Below are 18,900 nucleotides of genomic sequence, written 5' to 3'. Positions count from 1 at the left end.
CCCAGCAGCAGGAGGACAGCTCCCCCTCCCGGGGGCTACGTGAGCCTCCGCATGGAGCAGGCAGCTCGCCGCCCGCCCGCCCGCAACTCCTCCTGCCCTGCGGCCCTGGGAACAAGCCCGCCCGGCTGGAGGCGGGATCCGGTGTCAGCCTGGCAGCCGCCTCTGCTTCTCGGACTGTCCCAGCCTCCCTGGGTACCCTGGGGGCTTTCAGCACCCGCTGTATCCAGGCCAGCGTGGCCGTCGGCCACTCACCGGCCTTTGTTTGGGCTCTCGAGAGTTGCCGTGGCAGGGATTCCGCTGCTGACGCCCGGGTCCACACTTCCGAAAACATAGCGGGCACGACTAGCAAAAAGCAAACGCGTCTGCAGGAACCAATGCGCAGTCTGGAGAGTGATGCGAGTCGTGCCACTGATGCTCAGGGTAATAAAAACGAAGCACATGTGGAAGTGTTTGCCGGATTGGGGACCTAAGTGAGTGTCTATATTTAATGTTATGTGTCACACCTTTAATAACTGTTAGTCTGTTACTGACCATACCTTCTGTTATATTAAACTGGGAACACATTTTAAACACGGCATTTGATTCTCACTGTTTATGGTCTTTTTGTTTTGTGTTTTACTCAGTCTGGAAAATAAAAACAGACTCCTCAATTCCACTTCTGTTAATAGTTTCTGGGTCTCAATTTCATTCACTAGCATAGCAGGCTCTAGCCTCTCTCTGCATCTCAGAACTCCATTCAGGTGCAGATGTCTTTCTTGACAAATAAGAGTTATATGTTGGTAGGTCTTTTGTTTTAAACCTGGTGGCTATTTAGGGTATAAAGAAAAGGAGTACTTGTGGCACCTTAGAGACTAACCAATTTATTTGAGCATGAGCTTTCGTGAGCTACAGCTCACTTCATCAGATGTTTACCGTGGTTGCAGTTTCCACGGTAAACATCTGATGAAGTGAGCTGTAGCTCACGAAAGCTCATGCTCAAATAAATTGGTTAGTCTCTAAGGTGCCACAAGTACTCCTTTTCTTTTTGCGAATACAGACTAACACGGCTGTTCCTCTGAAACCTATTTAGGGTATGTAATTCCTTAACTTGGTTATACCATATATATCCACAGACGAAGACAAAACCATGTTGTAGCTGTTCACAACTTGAGTTATCCAGTGTTGCAGCCAGGGTCCTGCTCCAATCACTAGGACAATCCACTTCAATATATAGCCACCAAAAGAGCTGAGTAAAGGTTGTGATATGAACTGTATTATCTAGGGCAGCTTGACAGATGGAGCATGAGAACTCTGCCTCTGTTGGTTCACTACCACTCATATGTATGTATTTCTTTCTGCCTCCTTCTACCTGTTTCAAATTGTCATTGTTTTTCCTAGGGCAGCCACCAGATTGTGTTCACAGCTGATCCGGGAGTCACATGACACTTTAAAGAGTTTACAGGGAAGAGGAGCCTACACAGGGGCTTGATCCAATTCCCACTGAAGTCAAAGGCCTTGTCTACACTTGTGGCAGTGTGTAGGGTACACACAGCGTCCACACTCACTGTGATGTGTAGCTACATGCTGCAGGGAAAGGCTCTGTTAGAGAAGAAGCAGCCGGGAAAGACGCCTTTCCCTGGTGCCTTCCTCCTGCAAGAACCTTTCTCTGCTGTCAGAGTCTTTCACTGCATCGAGGAAAGGCTCTGGCAGTGGAGGGACAGCGGGATACTACACTGCTAAAAGCAGCAGTGTAGATGGGGGATGCACTGGCTGGGCATTTAGAGAGCCGTGCAGGGTACATTGTACCCATGGGTTCTGGCATGTCTACTCACCTAAGGACTGCCTCACTCTCGACACTGCTATTTATACCCATGCTAGCTGGACATGCAAAGTCCATACTCTACAACTGCCGCGAGTGTAGACCGACCCAAAGGGAAGCTTTCTTTTGACTTCAGTGGGCTTTGGATCAGGCCCCATAAAGAGTGTCAGGCACTTGTAGAATATCACAGCTCAAGTATCATTGTGCTGCAACACCTTCAAAATTGGAACACTTCTTTGATACGATCATAATCATAGACACCTGGCCTGGAACATTTGGCCTCAGCCACTACCCTGAGATCGATTCTCAAACACACACAGAATTAACAAAATCAGAGCCAAAACCTGCTTCCATTGAAGCCAATGGAAGTCTTGATATTAACTTCAAAAGGCTAGGATTTGACTGGTTGGGCCAAACAACTCATGGATTTAATAGGAATTGGGCAAAAATTGGCCCACACTAAGTTCACCTGAGCTGTTGTACAAAGAACTTCATTAAGCAAGTTTTGTTAATGACATTTTATTATGAAAATATAATAGTATCAATTTAAATACCCTTCTGAATGCACTGCAAGGCTGCCTGTTTTCCCAGGCTTTTAAGAAAGGGGAAGGATTATGGGGGTGCAGATTGGTTCAAGGGAGGTGAAGAGCTAGCTATTGTTTTTTTGTTAGATTTGAAATTAGGCGAATGTTTCTAACCAACAGCCTTCCAAGGGGAGCAGTGGGAGCAAAAAATCTAACTGGTTTCCAAGACTGAGCTTGATACGTTTATGGAGGGGATGGTATGATGGAACTGCCGACAGTGTCATGTAACTCATTGGTGAGTGCCAGTAGCAAAAATCTCCAAGAGCTGGACATGGAACATTAGATGGGGAGGGCTCTGAGTTACTACAGAGAATTCTTTCTCAGGTATCTCTGCCTGGAGGATCTTGCCCACATGCTCAGGGTCTAACAGATAGCCATATTTGGGGTTAGGAAGGAATTTTCCCCCAGGTCAGATTGGCAAAGGCCATGGATTTTCTTTTCCTTCCTCTACTGCATGGGACACAGGTCATTTGCAGGTTTAAACTAGTGTAAATGATGAATTCTCTGTAACTTGTCTTTAAACCATGATTTGAAGACTTCAGTAACTTAGCCAGAGGTTAGGGGTCTATTTCAGGAGTGGGTGGGTGAAGTTCTGTGGCCTGCAATGTGCAGGAGGTCAATCTAGATGATCATGATGGTCCCTTCTGACCTTAAAGTCTATGAGTCATTCTCAATGTACATGCAGCCCAAGCCTTGGATGGCCATATGTTAGAAATCACTCCCGAAACAAATTCCAGTAAACTCACGGTGTAGACCAATGGTTTTCAACCTTTTTTCATTTGCGGATCCCTAAACATTTTCTGATGGAGGTGCGGACCCCTTTGGAAATCTTAGTCTGCAAATCCTCAGTGGTCCGCGGACCACAAGTTGAAAATCACTATGACAACATTTCACGTACCCCTTAGACACAGTCTTAAAACCCCCATGGGCCCGTGATTGAAAACTATTGTGGTAGTGACTAAAATGTTGTGTTATACGAATGGAAAATATGTTCAGCAAAAAAGAAAGAAAAGCTAAGACCTATATCATAATAAATATTTTAAATTAATTCCCACACATTCAGGGCCAAATTGTGTCACTTTTACTTGAATTGGGTGGTACCTCATTCCACAAGTAGGCCAGCTGATTTCAAAGTTCCACTCAGTATGAGTAAGGGTGGCTGAATCTGTCCATTAGCTACCATAGGGCCAAATCTTGCTTTCACTGTAGTCAGTTCAAGTTTTGGCAGAGGAAAAAATACAAGACTGGGCTACAGTTCCTACCTTTTCTTCCTTTAGAATATCTCCAGAATCTGTCCCTTCCTCTTTCCTTTCCTTGCATTGACTACTGCCTTGACCACAACAACTTCCTTCAGAGTCCTTCTCTGGTGTACCCCTGTGCAATTTCTTCTGTAGCTCCAGCCAAAATGCGGTTGCTTGGAGCAGTTTCCCTACCTGCTACTCAAGGATTGTAGGAATTGGATCTTTGCCCTGGCTTCTCAGAAGACAATCCAAGTGTCTCTTCTTCACTCTCATAGCTCTATATAACTGCTTTTGCCTTTCTCTCCTCCCTCTGGCTCCTTTTGTTCCACCCAAGGTTCTCCCCTGACTGCTTCCCTTGTCTTTTTCCTCCATGCCTAATTTTGGATTCTTTTATGCAGCACTTTCATATGGAGTAGACCCCCAGCTAATATATGCCATGCCCTTTCAAAGCCTCAGCTGCTCTCTGGAGACATCCACACACCATTCTGTCTGTTTACTGTATTTGAATCTCTTCTTGCTTTTAAGTTATAAACTCTTGGAGGGGAGGGCTAAATGTCTCCATTAGGATTCTTTGCACACTGTCAAGTGCTATATACCATTGTGGCACTATATACATAATGAAAAATAGCTGTGAAGAGATTATGTTTTACTTACTTATTCTCACCTTTTTGACTCACTTTTGACAGCACCTATAGGTCTGAGGAAATGGTACACACTCCTGTAATTATGTGCAAGTTCCCATGCATATGCCACAGGATAAGTGCTAGTTGTATAATACTATATTAGGTGTCTAACCCATCCTCTTATAAAAACTTAGTCTGGACCCCTGCCATATTTCCACTTTCTCATATAACCTGAGGGCAAATGTGCACAGTTGCTAAATGTTACAGACCTCACCTTTCTTCTGATATTGATGTTTTTTGTAGATGTATAAAATCAGAGGCTGAGTTGCCCCATATGTACTTCTTCCCCTCTCCTTGGCTGCCCACTATAACTGTAAATGGTGGTCCCTCTAGTTACACCTGTGCAGCTACTCTGCAGGTGGTACAGGACTCCAAGACAGTACACAGGAGATTTGCTTTGCAGGCAACGTGGGGGAAAACTCCTTATGGATTTTGGGGGAAGGATGGGAAGAGACTGGAAAAGAATCAGATCCATTTCTTTATGTGGAATTAGGATCTGTGGGGTAAAACCACAGCAGGGTTTTGCTGTTTTACAGTTACTGTGCAGCCTATGAGGGAATTGTTTCTTCCCAGTCCCCAGTACTCAGGATGTATGCTAAAACCAGGATTTGGTCCTCAGTATAAAAATACTGTGTTCTCATTTTTCACAATGGCTCCCTTAAGAGAAAATTGGTCTCAATGTTTGCTCACCTTACTCATGTGAGTAAGCCCCACTGAAGTCAGTGAGAGTATTTCTGTGAGGAAGGAGACCAGGCTTGATTTTGTGCTGAGCAAACATGAAAGCACTTGCAGGACCAGACCCTTTCACGGTGTTGCGTAATAACTGCTTCTCATCCGTACATGTCATAGTGTAGCCATAATTACAACAGAGCCTTCTACCAAATAAACTAATAACCCGACTATGGTGAACACTAACATCTACAGTCACTAGGCCAGGTTCTTTGCTGTAGCAGAGATCAGCTCCTTGGAGCAGAGAGGAGGCCATCAGAGAATTGGTTATTATAGCTCCCTGATTCTGTGCCCCTCATGCTCTGCCACCGCTGCCCTGGTTCGAGCAACTTGGGAACTTGCTCTGACCTTGGCTAGCTGGTAAAAGTCCCACAAAGAGGCCACCTGTCAGGTCAGAGTAGCCAGAATGTAGCAGTGCTCCAACCAGGCCTGTCTCTGGGTCAGGAGGCTGAGATAGAAGCTAGCTGTATAGACCAGTGAATCCTCAGCTGGCCAGATAATGCCAGATTCCGGCCCCTTTGCTGGAGTCTGCGTGGGCGTATGGCGTACACCTGAGCAGATCAGACTGCAGGATCAGCTCCTGAACTGGGCAGAGCATGCTGAGAACCCCTAGATCAGTACTCATGAATGATTAGTTAATTAGCACCAATTATTATTAATGATGCAATATGGTGACGACAGTTGCTGCTCCAGGAGGCTGCTTTTGGATCCAGCCTCCACTCTGGGCTGCGTGTGGCCCCGGCCCGGCCCGGCCCGGCCCGGCCCCCAACCTCAGCAGAGCCAAAGCCCCCGAAGCACCGGGCGCGGCTGCTGCAGTGAGGCCGCTTCGCCCAGCCGCTGCCTCTCCCCTCATTGGCTGGAACCCTGCACCAATGGCCGCGCGGGGGGTAGAGGCGCCCCACCCCATCCCCAAGCCCATTGGTTGAGCGTCCTCCGCATGGCGCCGGGGTTAGCTGAGCGCCCAGTCACTCGCGCGTGGAGGTGGGGCCAGGAGCGGCAGGCGCCGCGGCTCTCGCGCCCCTGTTATTGTTACACTGTAGCGGGTTCGGGGTTACGCTGAGCCCGCCCTTCCCCTTCGGGCGGAGAAGCTGGGTGCGGACCGGAGCCGCCCCGCAGGGACTCGCTCAGGATGCCGGTGAGCATCCAGACCCGGCCCGCTGTCCCGCCTTCCCCATCGCTACGGAGTGTTGTGCCGTTGCTAGGGTGGCGCGGGGCCTGGGAGCAGCGGGGAGCCTGGGCCGGCTTGGGGGGGGCATGCGGGGTACCGGGGGGGGAGAGTGGATCTGGGGTCGAGGCCTGGCATTGGGGGATGGAGCGCAGGGTACGGGGGGGCCTTAGACCGGGGAGGAGGGACTGAGGAGAGGGGCCTGGCACGGGGTGGGGGTGGAGTGCGAGGTACAGGGGGGCTCTGGGCTGGATCTGGGGAGTGGGTCTGAGGTCGGGGCCTGGCACTGGGGGGTGGAGTGTAGGGTACAGGGGGCCTCTGGGCTGGGTCTGAGGTTGGGGCCTGGCATTGGGGGGTGGAGTGTAGGGTACAGGGGGGCTCTGGGCTGGGTCTGGGGAGTGGGTCTGAGGTTGGGGCCTGGCACTGAGGGATGGAGTACAGTGGGGCTCTGGGCTGGGTCTGTGGAGCAGGTCTGGGATCATGGGCCTGGCATTGAGAGATGGAGTGCAGGGTACGGGAGGGTCTGGCCTGAGAGTGGTGCCCACTCGGAGGTGAAGGATGCAGAGGGGCCCTGGTAAAGTGCTTGTCTCTGGGTAGCTTGTGTCGGATGTTCTAGGCTCACGGTGCTGGAAGGCTCTGGAGCCCTTAGGTTTGGGGCCCTAGGCCTAGGGTTCACGGTGTAGGCAGGTGCTGATCGGGTGTAACAGGGATGGTGCTGGCCTGGGGTGTTGCTGAGTACTGGGATCTGAGAGAAGGGAGGGGCAGAGAAGTGCTAGACAAAGGTGGTGGTTGAAGTTTGACACAGGGAAGCTTAAATCATGTGCATTTATAAACAGGCAGGATGCTTTTATAATGAATAGGCCTGGTGGGTGGTGGAAGATCTGGGCAATATTCTACTATTGCTTCAAATCATATCCTATTTTGTAACTAAGTTCCTCCACGCCAATTGCTGTGTTTAGTATATTATATGTTTTTTACTAATAGTTCTGTATGCAAACAAATCTCAAAGTTCAGTGCATAAACTGGTTGTTGCAGGGTTCAGAAAGGGAATTTCTTCCACACCTCAAATAGATTATTGTACAATGAAAGTGTAGAGATTTTTCGCACCTTCTTCTGAAGCATTGGATAGTGCTAGATACTAGGCTTCTTGAGTGAGTGGTTTGTATCTAGTATGGCAAATACTATATTCCTATTACTGGGTTGCAGAACATGCATATTTCAATTTATTATAGATAGTAACACACTGTTGTGCCTCCTGTGGTCTCTATTTGTTATTCACAAAGTCATCCTGATTGTTGTGCACATTTATTACGATCAACCTGAGCTTCTAATGGTGATAAGGCTATTTTTGGCTTGCTTTTTTTTTTTTTTAAGGTAATATGTTTCCTAGGCCCAAAATGCCTGCCTTTCCAATACCCTTTGACAGGTGCTTTTGGTAATCTATGCAGCCAGAATGTTTGGTGCCCCATGTACTGTCTGATGTATGCTCTGCAATTTATTTTTCTTCGTATGATATCTCAACTAGTTACAGATTTTTTTTTTTTTATGTTAGGGAGCTAGAGAGTTCAAGGAATTTCAAAGTACGTGATATTCACTGTAGCAGAGAACTACTGATCTGCAGTCCTTACCATTGTCTAATAGTAATGGTTCAGTTAAATAATAAGGTTTCTCCTTATGACTGGATTGCAGACAGAGGACCTGCAATATATAACCTAAAGTAACTGTTACATTTGCCCACCCTGTGGCTCTTACTAGGTTTAGTCTTTGGTGATAAGATTTTTGATCTAATTTACTTATAAGGCCCCTATTAGCTTGGCATGTGAGCTCTTTATAAGTATTTCAGAGTAGAAATAGAAATCTTTCTCTTTCCAACTTATAGGAGAGATAGCATGATTAATATATAGGGATTTTCTTTTTTAAAATGCTCTGCCTACATGTTGTGTTCTGATGCCAGTATGCTTAATTCGGAATGCTGAGTTTACTAATCATTCTTATCCCTTGTGGAAGTACCCTCCATAGGCTAGGTTCAACTGCTCAGAAAGCTGTGTTTCTCACCCTTCTCTTATTGGTTAGTGGTTTCATTGTTCCAGTGGAATATAACAGTAACCAATTTAACAATCTGAGGACAGATGCCCTTGGTTGAGTGGGGAATGTTATACAAGAAGAACGTTCTTTTGAAGCTACTTCCTTCTCCTCAGTCTTACTGGGTTCAGCTTTAGCCAGTTTTTCATCTGAGTGCTGATCACCAGTATTATTTAACTAGTTCTCCCAATGGCTTCATAAAGAGTAATGGGAGAAGGGACTGAGTCTTGTGGAGTGATGCAGGTGACGTCTTTGGAGATGGAGGAACTGTTGCCCGTTATAACCCACTTGTTTTGTAGGCCATATCAGAGAGTGTCTCTTACTGCTGGTCCTATGATGGAACAATAATTGATCACCCATTCAACAGGATGAGTACATGTACTTCTCTTGTCTGTGGGCTGGAGGAGCTCATCTACCAGCAGAACAAATGCTGCCTCAGTAGTGCTTTGGCCTAAAGCTTGACAGCAATCCAGAATATTGGCTGCTGACTAGTAGCAAAAAAACCAAACCAACCCCACTCTCGAAATGCTAACATCCTGATTAGCTTGCTTAGCAAAAGTTAGATGCTGGCTGGTAGTTAGCAACCTCTGTAGCATCGAGCGATAGGGTTTTTTGTACTCACTGGGCAATTGTAAGTATTAAGATGAGTGATAGATGTCTTTCATCAGCAGTTTTCAACCTCAAATTGTGTAACAGTTGGCTTACAATTCATATTTCAAAATTCTTGATGGCAGAATAGAAAACTTTCATGTATTTTAGGAGTATATGAAAAACCCAGCACCCCAAATATGGTCCCCCAAGTTACACTTGAAGTAGAACTGAACGAAGTGTGTATATGGACTTTTTGCAAATATTCACTTCAAAAGAAATATCTGTTTGATTGTGTTCATGACCCTTCTGTATTTGAATTCTGGGAATGTTCAAGCTTACATGTGTTATTAGTGTACATAGTTGCAAAATGTGAATGTTCAAAATCAAATGTTTAACAGTATATTTGATTGTAAAATCTGCAGTTTGTGTTCATTACTTACTTACATCTTTCAGTCAGGGACTAAAAACAATATCAATGTAACTAAACAGTACAGTGAACATGTTTTCAAATGAACAAATATTTTCAACAAAGCGTGCGAGCGAAGAATCATTTGTTGAAATTCACAAATCTTGAATGACTAATACATTTGAATTTCACAAACCATGTACAACTTGTGAACAGAAAAAGGTTAATTTAATCAAATTAGTTCTTTGTTGCACTTTATTCTGTTAGCTCCAGTTGTAAATCAGTCCTGTTCTGAACACTTAGGCCCCTGATCCTGAAAGACTTGCTCGTACTTAAATATATGTAATATAATTACTCAGTGTGTACATTTAAGCACATCTGTACATCTTACACTGTAACACATGAAGATGTTTATTTTGTTTTTCATGTGTGTAGATCAACAAATCTGAGAAGCCGGACAAGCCTGAGAGCTGTGATAATGTCAAGGTTGTTGTCCGATGCCGACCTTTCAATGAAAGAGAGAAAGTAATGTGCTACAAGATGGCAGTTAATGTGGATGAAATGAGGGGAACCATTACTGTTCATAAAACAGACTCTTCCAACGAACCTCCAAAGACATTTACATTTGATACAGTTTTTGGACCAGAGAGTAAACAGCTTGATGTCTATAACTTAACTGCGAGACCAATTATTGACTCTGTTCTGGAAGGATACAATGGTAAGTCCCTTATTGTCCTAAAAATTAAGGATCCCTTATGCTGTCAAAATTCCATCTGATTTTAGTAAGAGTTTATCTGAAGAAAGACTGCAGGTAAAAGCACCATATCATTCATATAGTTAACAATAACCTCGTTTTACTTAAAATAGAAAATCCAATAAGGGTATTCACAATTCTGAGTTCCCTGTTGCCAGTGGTTGTGCTTCTATAATTGGTAACAGATAATTATCAGTTACATTGTGAGCATCAGGTACTGGCAAGGTTAGTGGGCCAAACATCTCAACTACTTTTTTCTATTTGTAAAGGATTTGCATTTTATTTATCTTTTTAGCACACCCAGGTTCTCGAGTGCTTTTTTTCTTGTAAAATATCAGTAGCCCTGCATGTGTGAGCAACTCTGCAGTAACAACTTGGCATGTATGTATAATGGAAGAAAAATGTTGGTAAGGAAATAAATTGTTTCCAAATAGACAGTTATAAATAATAGTAAGTTGCAAAGATTTTAAAGATCTAGGAGAAATACTTCATTTGTATTGGGGTAAGTATAGGTGTAAAATATAGGAAGTTTCCTGAAGTTTAAATGCTAAGACAAAAGCTTTGTTAAGGCTGTGTGTAAAGGTAGAGTAGAATTAAGTATCTGTTTTTGGCCAGGGGTTTTTTGTAGCTGCAACAAAGCAAAAATCTGACTTAGGAGCCAAACTTATTTTTGCAATACTTGGGTCCATGATTCTGGTAAGTCTTTCTGATACAAGCGAAGGAGGAAGTTTCATGCCTCGCAGATTGGTGATGTAATCCAAATTGTAAATGATTCTGAAAATCTGTATCCTGGTTTGTGAAATGCCCATGTGTGGGGCCTATGCTGAATCAGTTTGAGGTTGCTACAGCTGTGGTTGAGGGAATGCTGATGCCCACCCATGGGGAGTGGCCCTGAGGCAGGTTGACACCATTCTGTAGCCAGTTACCCTTTTGAAAAGAAACTTATGTTTCTGTCTTAACAGGTTTGTACATATTTCAGAACATGAGTTACCCTTGTCTAGTTAATTACTTTTCTTTGCCTTTGTACAAGACAAAGATTGAAATAATCTACTTTTTAAATTTAAAGGAAACTAGTAAATGTGCCTGAACGAAGAGTCATTCATTCTACATTTCCATATTTGTTCTCCCTGTTAATAAATACATTATTGATTGGCCTAGGTCTGACGGTTTGTGTGAGACATATTCCTAGAGCCGTTGTGCTTGACTGAAATAACACATTAGTCCTTTGTGGTAGTTCAGCCCTGTTTGCAAAGACTGTACAACACTTACGTTTCCTGTAAGCCTGTACAGTGTGTATTGGAAAAGCTGGAAAGTTCTAACTCATTGTTGCTGGTGGTTTTGGTAGTGCCAAGGTAATGCTTAAAAACTGCCATCTTTGGTATTACGATTCATTATAAATATTTTTCTTGTACTGCAGGCACCATCTTTGCATATGGACAGACTGGCACAGGCAAAACTTTTACCATGGAAGGTGTACGAGCTGTTCCTGAACTTAGAGGAATCATCCCCAATTCATTTGCCCATATATTTGGTCACATTGCAAAGGCAGAGGGGGACACAAGGTGAACAAATTTTCTTCCTTTGCCTCACCCCCGTCCCCGAGACAAGCAAAAGATGGAAGCACAAACTTTCAGACATCTTGGGTAAAATCCTGACCCTGTTAAAATCAATGTGAGTTTTGCCACTGACTTAATTGTGGGCCAGGATTTCACCTCTTGTGCTTAAGCACATCTTCGTTTATGAATCAGTAAGCTGTCAGTTTGTATTAGTACTCTGCATATTTTCTTTGTACGCTGAGATCAAACCAGTTACATTTAACAAATATTTCAGTTTATAAATGACTTTTTTAATCTTAGATTTTTGGTTCGAGTGTCTTACTTGGAAATTTACAATGAAGAAGTACGTGACCTGCTCGGAAAAGACCAGACGCAGAGGCTAGAGGTGAGGATGGAGTGTTTTGAATCACTGACATTTTGCATTTTAAAGGAACAAATTGTCTCTTCAAGAAGAACTGAGTATTAAAAGAACAGACAGACCTTGAAAGGGAAGAAAAGTTTTCCTTAGCACCAAAGGTGACCTTTTGCCCCTATCAATATTTTGCCTTTTCTCATTTCTTCTTCTCACTTAACCTTTAGTCTAGTAATGTAACATTATTTCCCTCACACTCTAGACTAATTCCCCTTAGGAGAATCTGGGGAAGAATAGCTGAAAATATTCAAAATACAAAAACATTCTAGTCAGTACCTGTATTGCTGTCAAATGAACTCAGTGGCCAAAGTGCCTTTGTCCTTTACACTGGTGCTTTTCCTGTGATTCCCTCCAGGGAACTTCTCCCACTTTTATGGCCAGTTTTCTCACAGTCTTATCATCATCCCAAAGACTTTTGGGAGCTCCCTGACAGACTGTCTGTAGATCGCTCAGTGAGTTATGAGCCTGTTTATAAGAGCCAACAGTTTGCAGGGTGGTATATTTACTCTCTGGTTCTAGACCAGTGGTTTTCAATCTTTTCATTTGCAATCCCTAAAAAAATTTCAAATGGAGGTGTGGATACCTTTGGACATCTTAGACATAGTCTATAGATCCCAAGGGGTCCAGCAACCATGGGTTGAAAACCACTGTTGTCTGGTAATTACAGCCTTTCATGGACCCTTTAGACATGGTCTGCAGACCCCCAGGCTGTAAACCAGGGGTCTCAAACTCAAATGACCACGAGGGCCACGTGAGGACTAGTGCATTGGCCCGAGGGCCGCATCGCTGACACCCCACCATCGCTGTCCCTGCCCCTCTCTCCACCCCTTCCCTGCCTCCATTCCAACCTATTCCCTGAAGTCCCCACCCCAACTCCCCCTCCCCGCCCCCAGGTGGTGCAGGAGGGATTGGGGGTGCAGGCTCCAGCCTGGTGCCGCTTACCTAGAGCAGTGCCAGGGTGGCAGCAGCATGCACTGGGGCCAGGGCAGGGTCCCTGCCTGCCGGCCTCGGCCCCGCACCGGGAAGCAGCTGGAACCATGTCCCTGTGGCCGGGGGATGGGGGGCACAGGGCTCTGTGTGCTGCCTTGTGGCTCCTCCAGGTACCTCCCCCAAAGCTCCCATTGGCTGCAGTTCCCTGTTCCTGGCCAATGGGAGTTGCGGGGGGCAGTGCCTGGAAGCCAGGGCAATGCACGGAGCCCTCTGTCCCCAACCCCCTCTGTCCCTGGGCCGCAGGGAAGTTGTGCCGGCTGTTTCAGGGAGCAGCACGGGGCCACGGGGGGGCAATCCCGCCAGCTGGATCCAGCCTGTGGGCTGTAGTTTGCCCACCCCTGGCCTAGAGGTAGGCCGGTGGGGTGCGGGCTGCTTGGCGGTCTGCAGGAAATAACCCCGCGGGCTGCGTGTTTGAGACCCCTGCTCTAAACCATGGCTCTTTAGCTGACTTCACAAAAACTCTTCCCAGGGCTAGGAGAAAAGATGTGGTCATCTGTACAGAATAGGAGAGTGGCATGTGGGGTATGTTGTTCAGTTATTGTAGCAATGCCTTGAAACCTTTGTTTGAAGTACTTCTCTTGAGAGAAGAAATAAGAGATGGACAAGCCAGCTTTTTATTTATTAAATACTTCAGAAATTCTCAGTGGTCTCTGGGGCCAGGAAACAGTTGATTAGACCAAGTGCTTTCTCTGCCTCTGAATGTGTTGTGCCTACTCCCCTCTCTGAACCCCTCTTTACGATCTCTATGGAGATTTGAGGCTTCCTCCTGATTGGTGTTCCCTCCATTTGATTTGCCTTGGGAGAAGGGGCAGTAGAAGGCTACAACACTCTTGATCCATAGGCTTGTATGGTTCTGATAAGTCATGCTTGTATAGAACAGAAGCTATGCTTCTAGAAATAGCAGTACACTAGTGCATTACGTTATGATAACTGGTATATGCGAATACTACAGAGAACAGCTTCCAAAAGTAATCTCTGTGCACCTCCTGGAAGTGCCCAAACAAATCTGTTTCTTGTTTAGGTTAAAGAGAGACCTGATGTGGGAGTTTATATCAAAGATCTTTCAGCTTATGTTGTAAACAATGCAGATGATATGGATAGAATCATGACACTAGGCCACAAAAACCGTAAGTAGCACTCATTAGGGTTTTAAACTCTTGTCCAGAGCACAGTTTAGTGTAGCACTGTGCATTGCCAGGTAGACAGCTGACTTTCGGACCTGGGTACAGTCTTCACAACTCTTCAGGAACAGCACTCTCAGCTGAGCAGTGAGAGGGATGACTCCTTGCTAAGTCCTGTGATTCAGAAGCAGCCAATGAAGGTAGGACAGGCCCTATACAGCAGCTTTTCTTGGCTGGAAGGCTTGTTCCAATGTGGAGTCTTGATGGTGTGAGAGTGGGGCTGTAACTGAGCTTGTGAGACTTCAGCAAAGCAAGAGGAGACCACTGGGACTCCTAGTGGGTCTTGAACTTGCCCATTCATTCTCCTTTTCTTCCTCTCACCTTTGCCCAGCTGAGAAACATTAGACCAGTGTTGTGCTCTGTAGTATTGTAAACTGGTGATGCGATTGCATGTTTTCTCCGAGCAACAAAACAGCTCATTTTAACATCCAGGACACTTTCTGAATGAAGCACTATAGGTTAATGTACAAATCAAGCAAGGGTTAATGACTGTCACTGCCACTACATTGAAAACTGCAATATTTTTACTACTCGTAAACACAACTCAATCAGCCAGGATTAATGGTCTGACCCTAATGGGTACTGAGCATCATCTCTCTTGGATTTGCAGTCTTTGCTAGGTCAGTTGTATTTTCCAAAGGAGATGAATGGGTGTGAGGCTGCCTAGTGCCTTTTGGGATTGGGCCTTGAAAGGCATATGCAGAGATACAGCTAGAAGCAAAACCTCTGCTTGTCTTTCAAATGATTGCACGTCCGGACTAAAGATGAATGCTGCAATTTCAAGCCCAGAAAAAAATTCCTTCACCACAGGGTCTGAGGGGAGATGCATCACACTTATTAGCAGCATCAGAATCACTGCAAAATGTTGGGTGTTACAGCTGAGATAATTATTCTACACTAATTATTAAGTCTTGTCATTTTCTGAAGTTAAACAAGAAATGCATTCAGTTCTTTTAAGTAAGATTATAAAATCTGTAAATTATAACTGCTTTGTGGCCTCTTTGTTTTCAGATTAGGGACTGTTTTACCTTTTAGTTCATTGTTAATTCTGATGTTTTTGGGTCTCTTAACTAAAGGTTCTGTTGGTGCCACTAATATGAATGAGCACAGCTCCCGTTCCCATGCCATCTTCACTATTACCATTGAATGCAGCGAGAAAGGTGTTGATGGAAACATGCATGTTCGTATGGGCAAGCTGCACCTTGTAGATCTAGCGGTAAGTAGTAATGTGCAGATTTAACAAAATGCTAGTTGTGGGATGGTTACTGATTGTTATGCTGGACCCTTAACAAGACAGGGAAAAGGCACTGCCACTCCCTGAAAGAGCTTACGATGTAAGGCCCAGATGCAGTACGAGTTTCTGTGGGGACAGACTGCTGTGGAACCCAATTTAAATCAGTGCAATTCTGCCTGAATGCAAAGATCTGCCTATGTGAAATAAATTGCAGGATTGGGGCCTTCCTTAGACATGCATAACTTTCCCAGTGGAGAGGATGGCCGAGGGAGGACAAGGGATAAAATAGTCAAATTTTTGAGGTCGCTCAAGTGTGTTATGTGCATCTAGATGGTTCCATTACATTTTTTTTCTTGTAAAAGTGTAATTGTTTATAAGTTACTAGATGTTTCTTTTCCCTCATATCCATTGATTGGGGGAATCAGAAGATCATATTTAAAAACTTACCATTAGGGTGTTATGCAGTGTTGTGTATTAGCTACAGTTTGTTTTTCTAAAATAAATGTTTGTATATGAGAATGGTACATTCCATTTTTCCAGCTATGTCTCTTTGCTGTGCACTGTTCAGTGCTACCATGAGTCTAAAGATTCCATTAAGACCTGCTTGATCCTGTCCTTTCACCCTCTAAATACCTGTGTATTCCTTTCACCAGGGATCAGAAAGGCAGACAAAAACTGGAGCTACTGGGCAACGACTAAAGGAGGCCACAAAAATTAACCTTTCACTTTCCACTCTTGGGAATGTTATTTCTGCACTGGTGGATGGCAAGAGTACTCATGTGCCCTATCGTAACTCTAAATTGACTCGACTTCTTCAGGATTCCCTGGGGGGCAACTCAAAAACCATGATGGTAAGAATGGGATACGCCAAAGTTCAATGTCCCAGTAACCTGGTTTATATCTTTAAGGTGGAATTGAAGCAAAATTCTCATGGGAATAGTTTGACGTTTGTATTTACCCTTCTTTATTTCTGGACTGTGCTCTTTCATCAGTGCATAGAAATGTAGGGCAGGAAGACCCCTTGAGAGGTCATTTAGTCCAACCCCTATGCTGAGGCAGGACCAAGAACCTAGGGCATCCCTAATATGTGTTTGTGCAACCTGTTCTTAAAATCCTTCAATCATGGTGCTTCCACAAGCTCCCTTGGAAGCCTGCTCTGGTGCTTACTATTCTTATAGTTAGAAAGTTTTCCCTAATATCTAAACTAAATCTCCCTTGCTGCAGGTTTAGCCCATTACTTCTTGTTCTACTTTTAGTGGACATGGAGAACAATTGCTCACTATCCTCTTTATAACAGCCTTTCACATATTTGAGACTTCTTTCAGCCCCCCTCAGTTTTCTTTTCTCAAGATTAAATATGCCCAGTTTTAACTTTTCCTCATAGGTAGGGCCCTACCAAAGTCATGGTCAATTTCATGGTTATAGGATTAAAACAATTATAAATTTTCATGATTTCAGCCATTTAAATCTGAAATTTCAGGGTGTTGTAACGGTAGGTGTCCTGACCCAAAAAGGAGCGGGGGGGAGGGTTTGCAAGGTTAATGTAACGGGGGTTGTGGTTCTGCTACCCTGACTTCTGCTCAGATGCTGGCAGCGGTGCTGCCTTCAGAGTTGGGCAGCTGGAGAGCATCAGCTGCTGGCCAGGAGCCCAGCTCTGAAAGCAGAAGCACTGCCAGCAGCAGCGCAGAAGTAAGGACGGCACGGTCTGGCTTTGCTACCCTGACTTCTGCGCTGTTGCTGGCAGGGCGCTGCCCTCAGAACTGGGCGCCCGGCCAACAGTTGCCACCCTCCGTCTGCCCAGCTCTGAAGGCAGCGTGGAAGTAAGGGTGGCAATACTGCAACCTCCCCCTAAAATAACCTTGTGACCCCCCCGCTCGAAACTCTGTTTTGGGTCAGGACCTCCAATTTGAGAAATGCTGGTTTTCTAAGTTCCCTCTAAGCCACTCAGCAGCCTATTAAGCGCTGCACAGGTGCTCAGGGCTGCGGCAGGGAGAGATGCCCCGGACCTGCTGCGGCCAGTGGAGAGGCGCCTATCCCACGGGCCTAGCCTCAGAGCTGCCTTCGGGAGAGATGCCTCTTCCCCCATCCCCTCTCCAGCCCAGGTGCTGTTGCAGCGAGAGAGAGCTGGGGGGAGTCCTCTTCCTCCTTCCCTCTCTCTCTCCCTCCCTCCCGTAGTCCCGGAGCCTGCACCCAGAGTCAGAGCCCTCACCTCCCCATACCCCAATCCTCTGCCCCAGCCCTGAGCTCATCATCCTCAGCCCCACTTCTGAGCCCGCACCCTGAGCCCCCTCCCACACTCCAAACCCCTCAGCCTCACCCCCGCCACATGAATTTTGTTATGTACACAACCTCCATATTGTGCACATCATAAAATTCATTCCTCATACGCATGGGGAAAAATTAAAGGGAACGCTGCTGGTCTCCCTCATGAAATCTGTATAGTATAGGGTAAAAGCACACAAAAGACCAGATTTCACGGTCCACAACGCGTTTTTCATGGCCACGAATTTGGTAGGGCCCTACTCATAGGTCAGGTTTTCTAAACCTTTTGTCATTTTCTGTACCTCTTCTCTGGACTCTCCACTTTGGCACATCTTTCTTAAAATGTGGCACCCAAACTGGATCCAGTATTCCAGCTGGGGCCTCACCAGTACCTTATAAAGCAGTACAATTACCTCCTGTGTCTCTCGTATACAACAGTCCTGTTAACATACTCTCATCCTGTACAGCTTTTAGCCTTACATCTATCTGAACATAAAATTCACTTCATGGACATGGGAGGCTATAGACCAGAACAAGAGTACCCAGACGCATAGGGTCAAATGGAAGCTGTGCTTGTGCATCCCGTGGCAGGACTTTGTTCATGCTCTGGAGGCAGCAGAAAAGTACAGTTTGCAGGCAGAAAACTACAGTAAGGGATTTGCAGTACAGGGCGTGGGTCTGTTTTTACATTTCCTGGTCTTGCAATTCCTTGTATTTGTGTCTTTCAAGCTTTTACGTAGTGCTAAATCCCATCTACACAAGTAACTCCTTTTTTTTTTTTTATGTAACAGTGTGCAAATATTGGTCCGGCAGACTATAATTATGATGAGACTATCAGCACACTCAGGTATGCCAACCGTGCCAAAAACATCAAGAATAAGGCCAGAATTAATGAAGATCCCAAGGATGCCTTGCTCCGTCAGTTTCAAAAAGAAATTGAAGAGCTTAAAAAAAAGCTGGAGGAAGGTAACTTCCCTTATTCCTAATAATGTTCTCTGTACCTTCAGGTTATTCTGTTCCTGTATCACACGTCTCCTTTTTAAAGACTTACCATGGTCTGCTTTTCAGGAGTTTTGTAATAACATCTGAAGTCCCCATGCTTTTACATATGAGTTTGTTACATTAGTCTCAAGTAAAAAGAAGAAACCCAAAAATCACCCATAAATAGAAATAGATGGCATGCACGTATTTCTATGCTGAATGCAAGCTAGAGCTTTTCTTCAGTTAAGTAT

At 45.1% G+C, this 18,900-nt stretch overlaps 1 protein-coding gene across 2 annotated transcripts in view; it reads left to right on the top strand.

Annotated features, from left to right (window-relative positions):
* Nucleotides 1-6,018: 6,018 nt before the first annotated feature.
* The window catches only part of KIF3A (kinesin family member 3A), a 38,272-nt gene continuing 25,390 nt past the window's right edge, over nt 6,019-18,900 (top strand). For both annotated transcript variants that reach the window (XM_073355661.2, XM_073355658.2), the window contains exons 1-8: nt 6,019-6,170; nt 9,715-9,997; nt 11,451-11,595; nt 11,890-11,974; nt 14,013-14,118; nt 15,249-15,388; nt 16,060-16,257; nt 18,460-18,634. In XM_073355661.2, coding sequence (XP_073211762.2) covers nt 6,165-6,170; nt 9,715-9,997; nt 11,451-11,595; nt 11,890-11,974; nt 14,013-14,118; nt 15,249-15,388; nt 16,060-16,257; nt 18,460-18,634 — 1,138 coding nt within the window. In that variant the 5' untranslated portion in view covers nt 6,019-6,164. The remainder of the gene's footprint in view (nt 6,171-9,714; nt 9,998-11,450; nt 11,596-11,889; nt 11,975-14,012; nt 14,119-15,248; nt 15,389-16,059; nt 16,258-18,459; nt 18,635-18,900) is intronic.

This window comes from Lepidochelys kempii, chromosome 8 (assembly GCF_965140285.1).
Source record: "Lepidochelys kempii isolate rLepKem1 chromosome 8, rLepKem1.hap1, whole genome shotgun sequence".
NCBI classification, from domain to species: domain Eukaryota; kingdom Metazoa; phylum Chordata; order Testudines; family Cheloniidae; genus Lepidochelys; species Lepidochelys kempii.
Note: the sequence above shows the minus strand (reverse complement) of the source record. Positions and strands in the feature narration are given on the sequence as shown.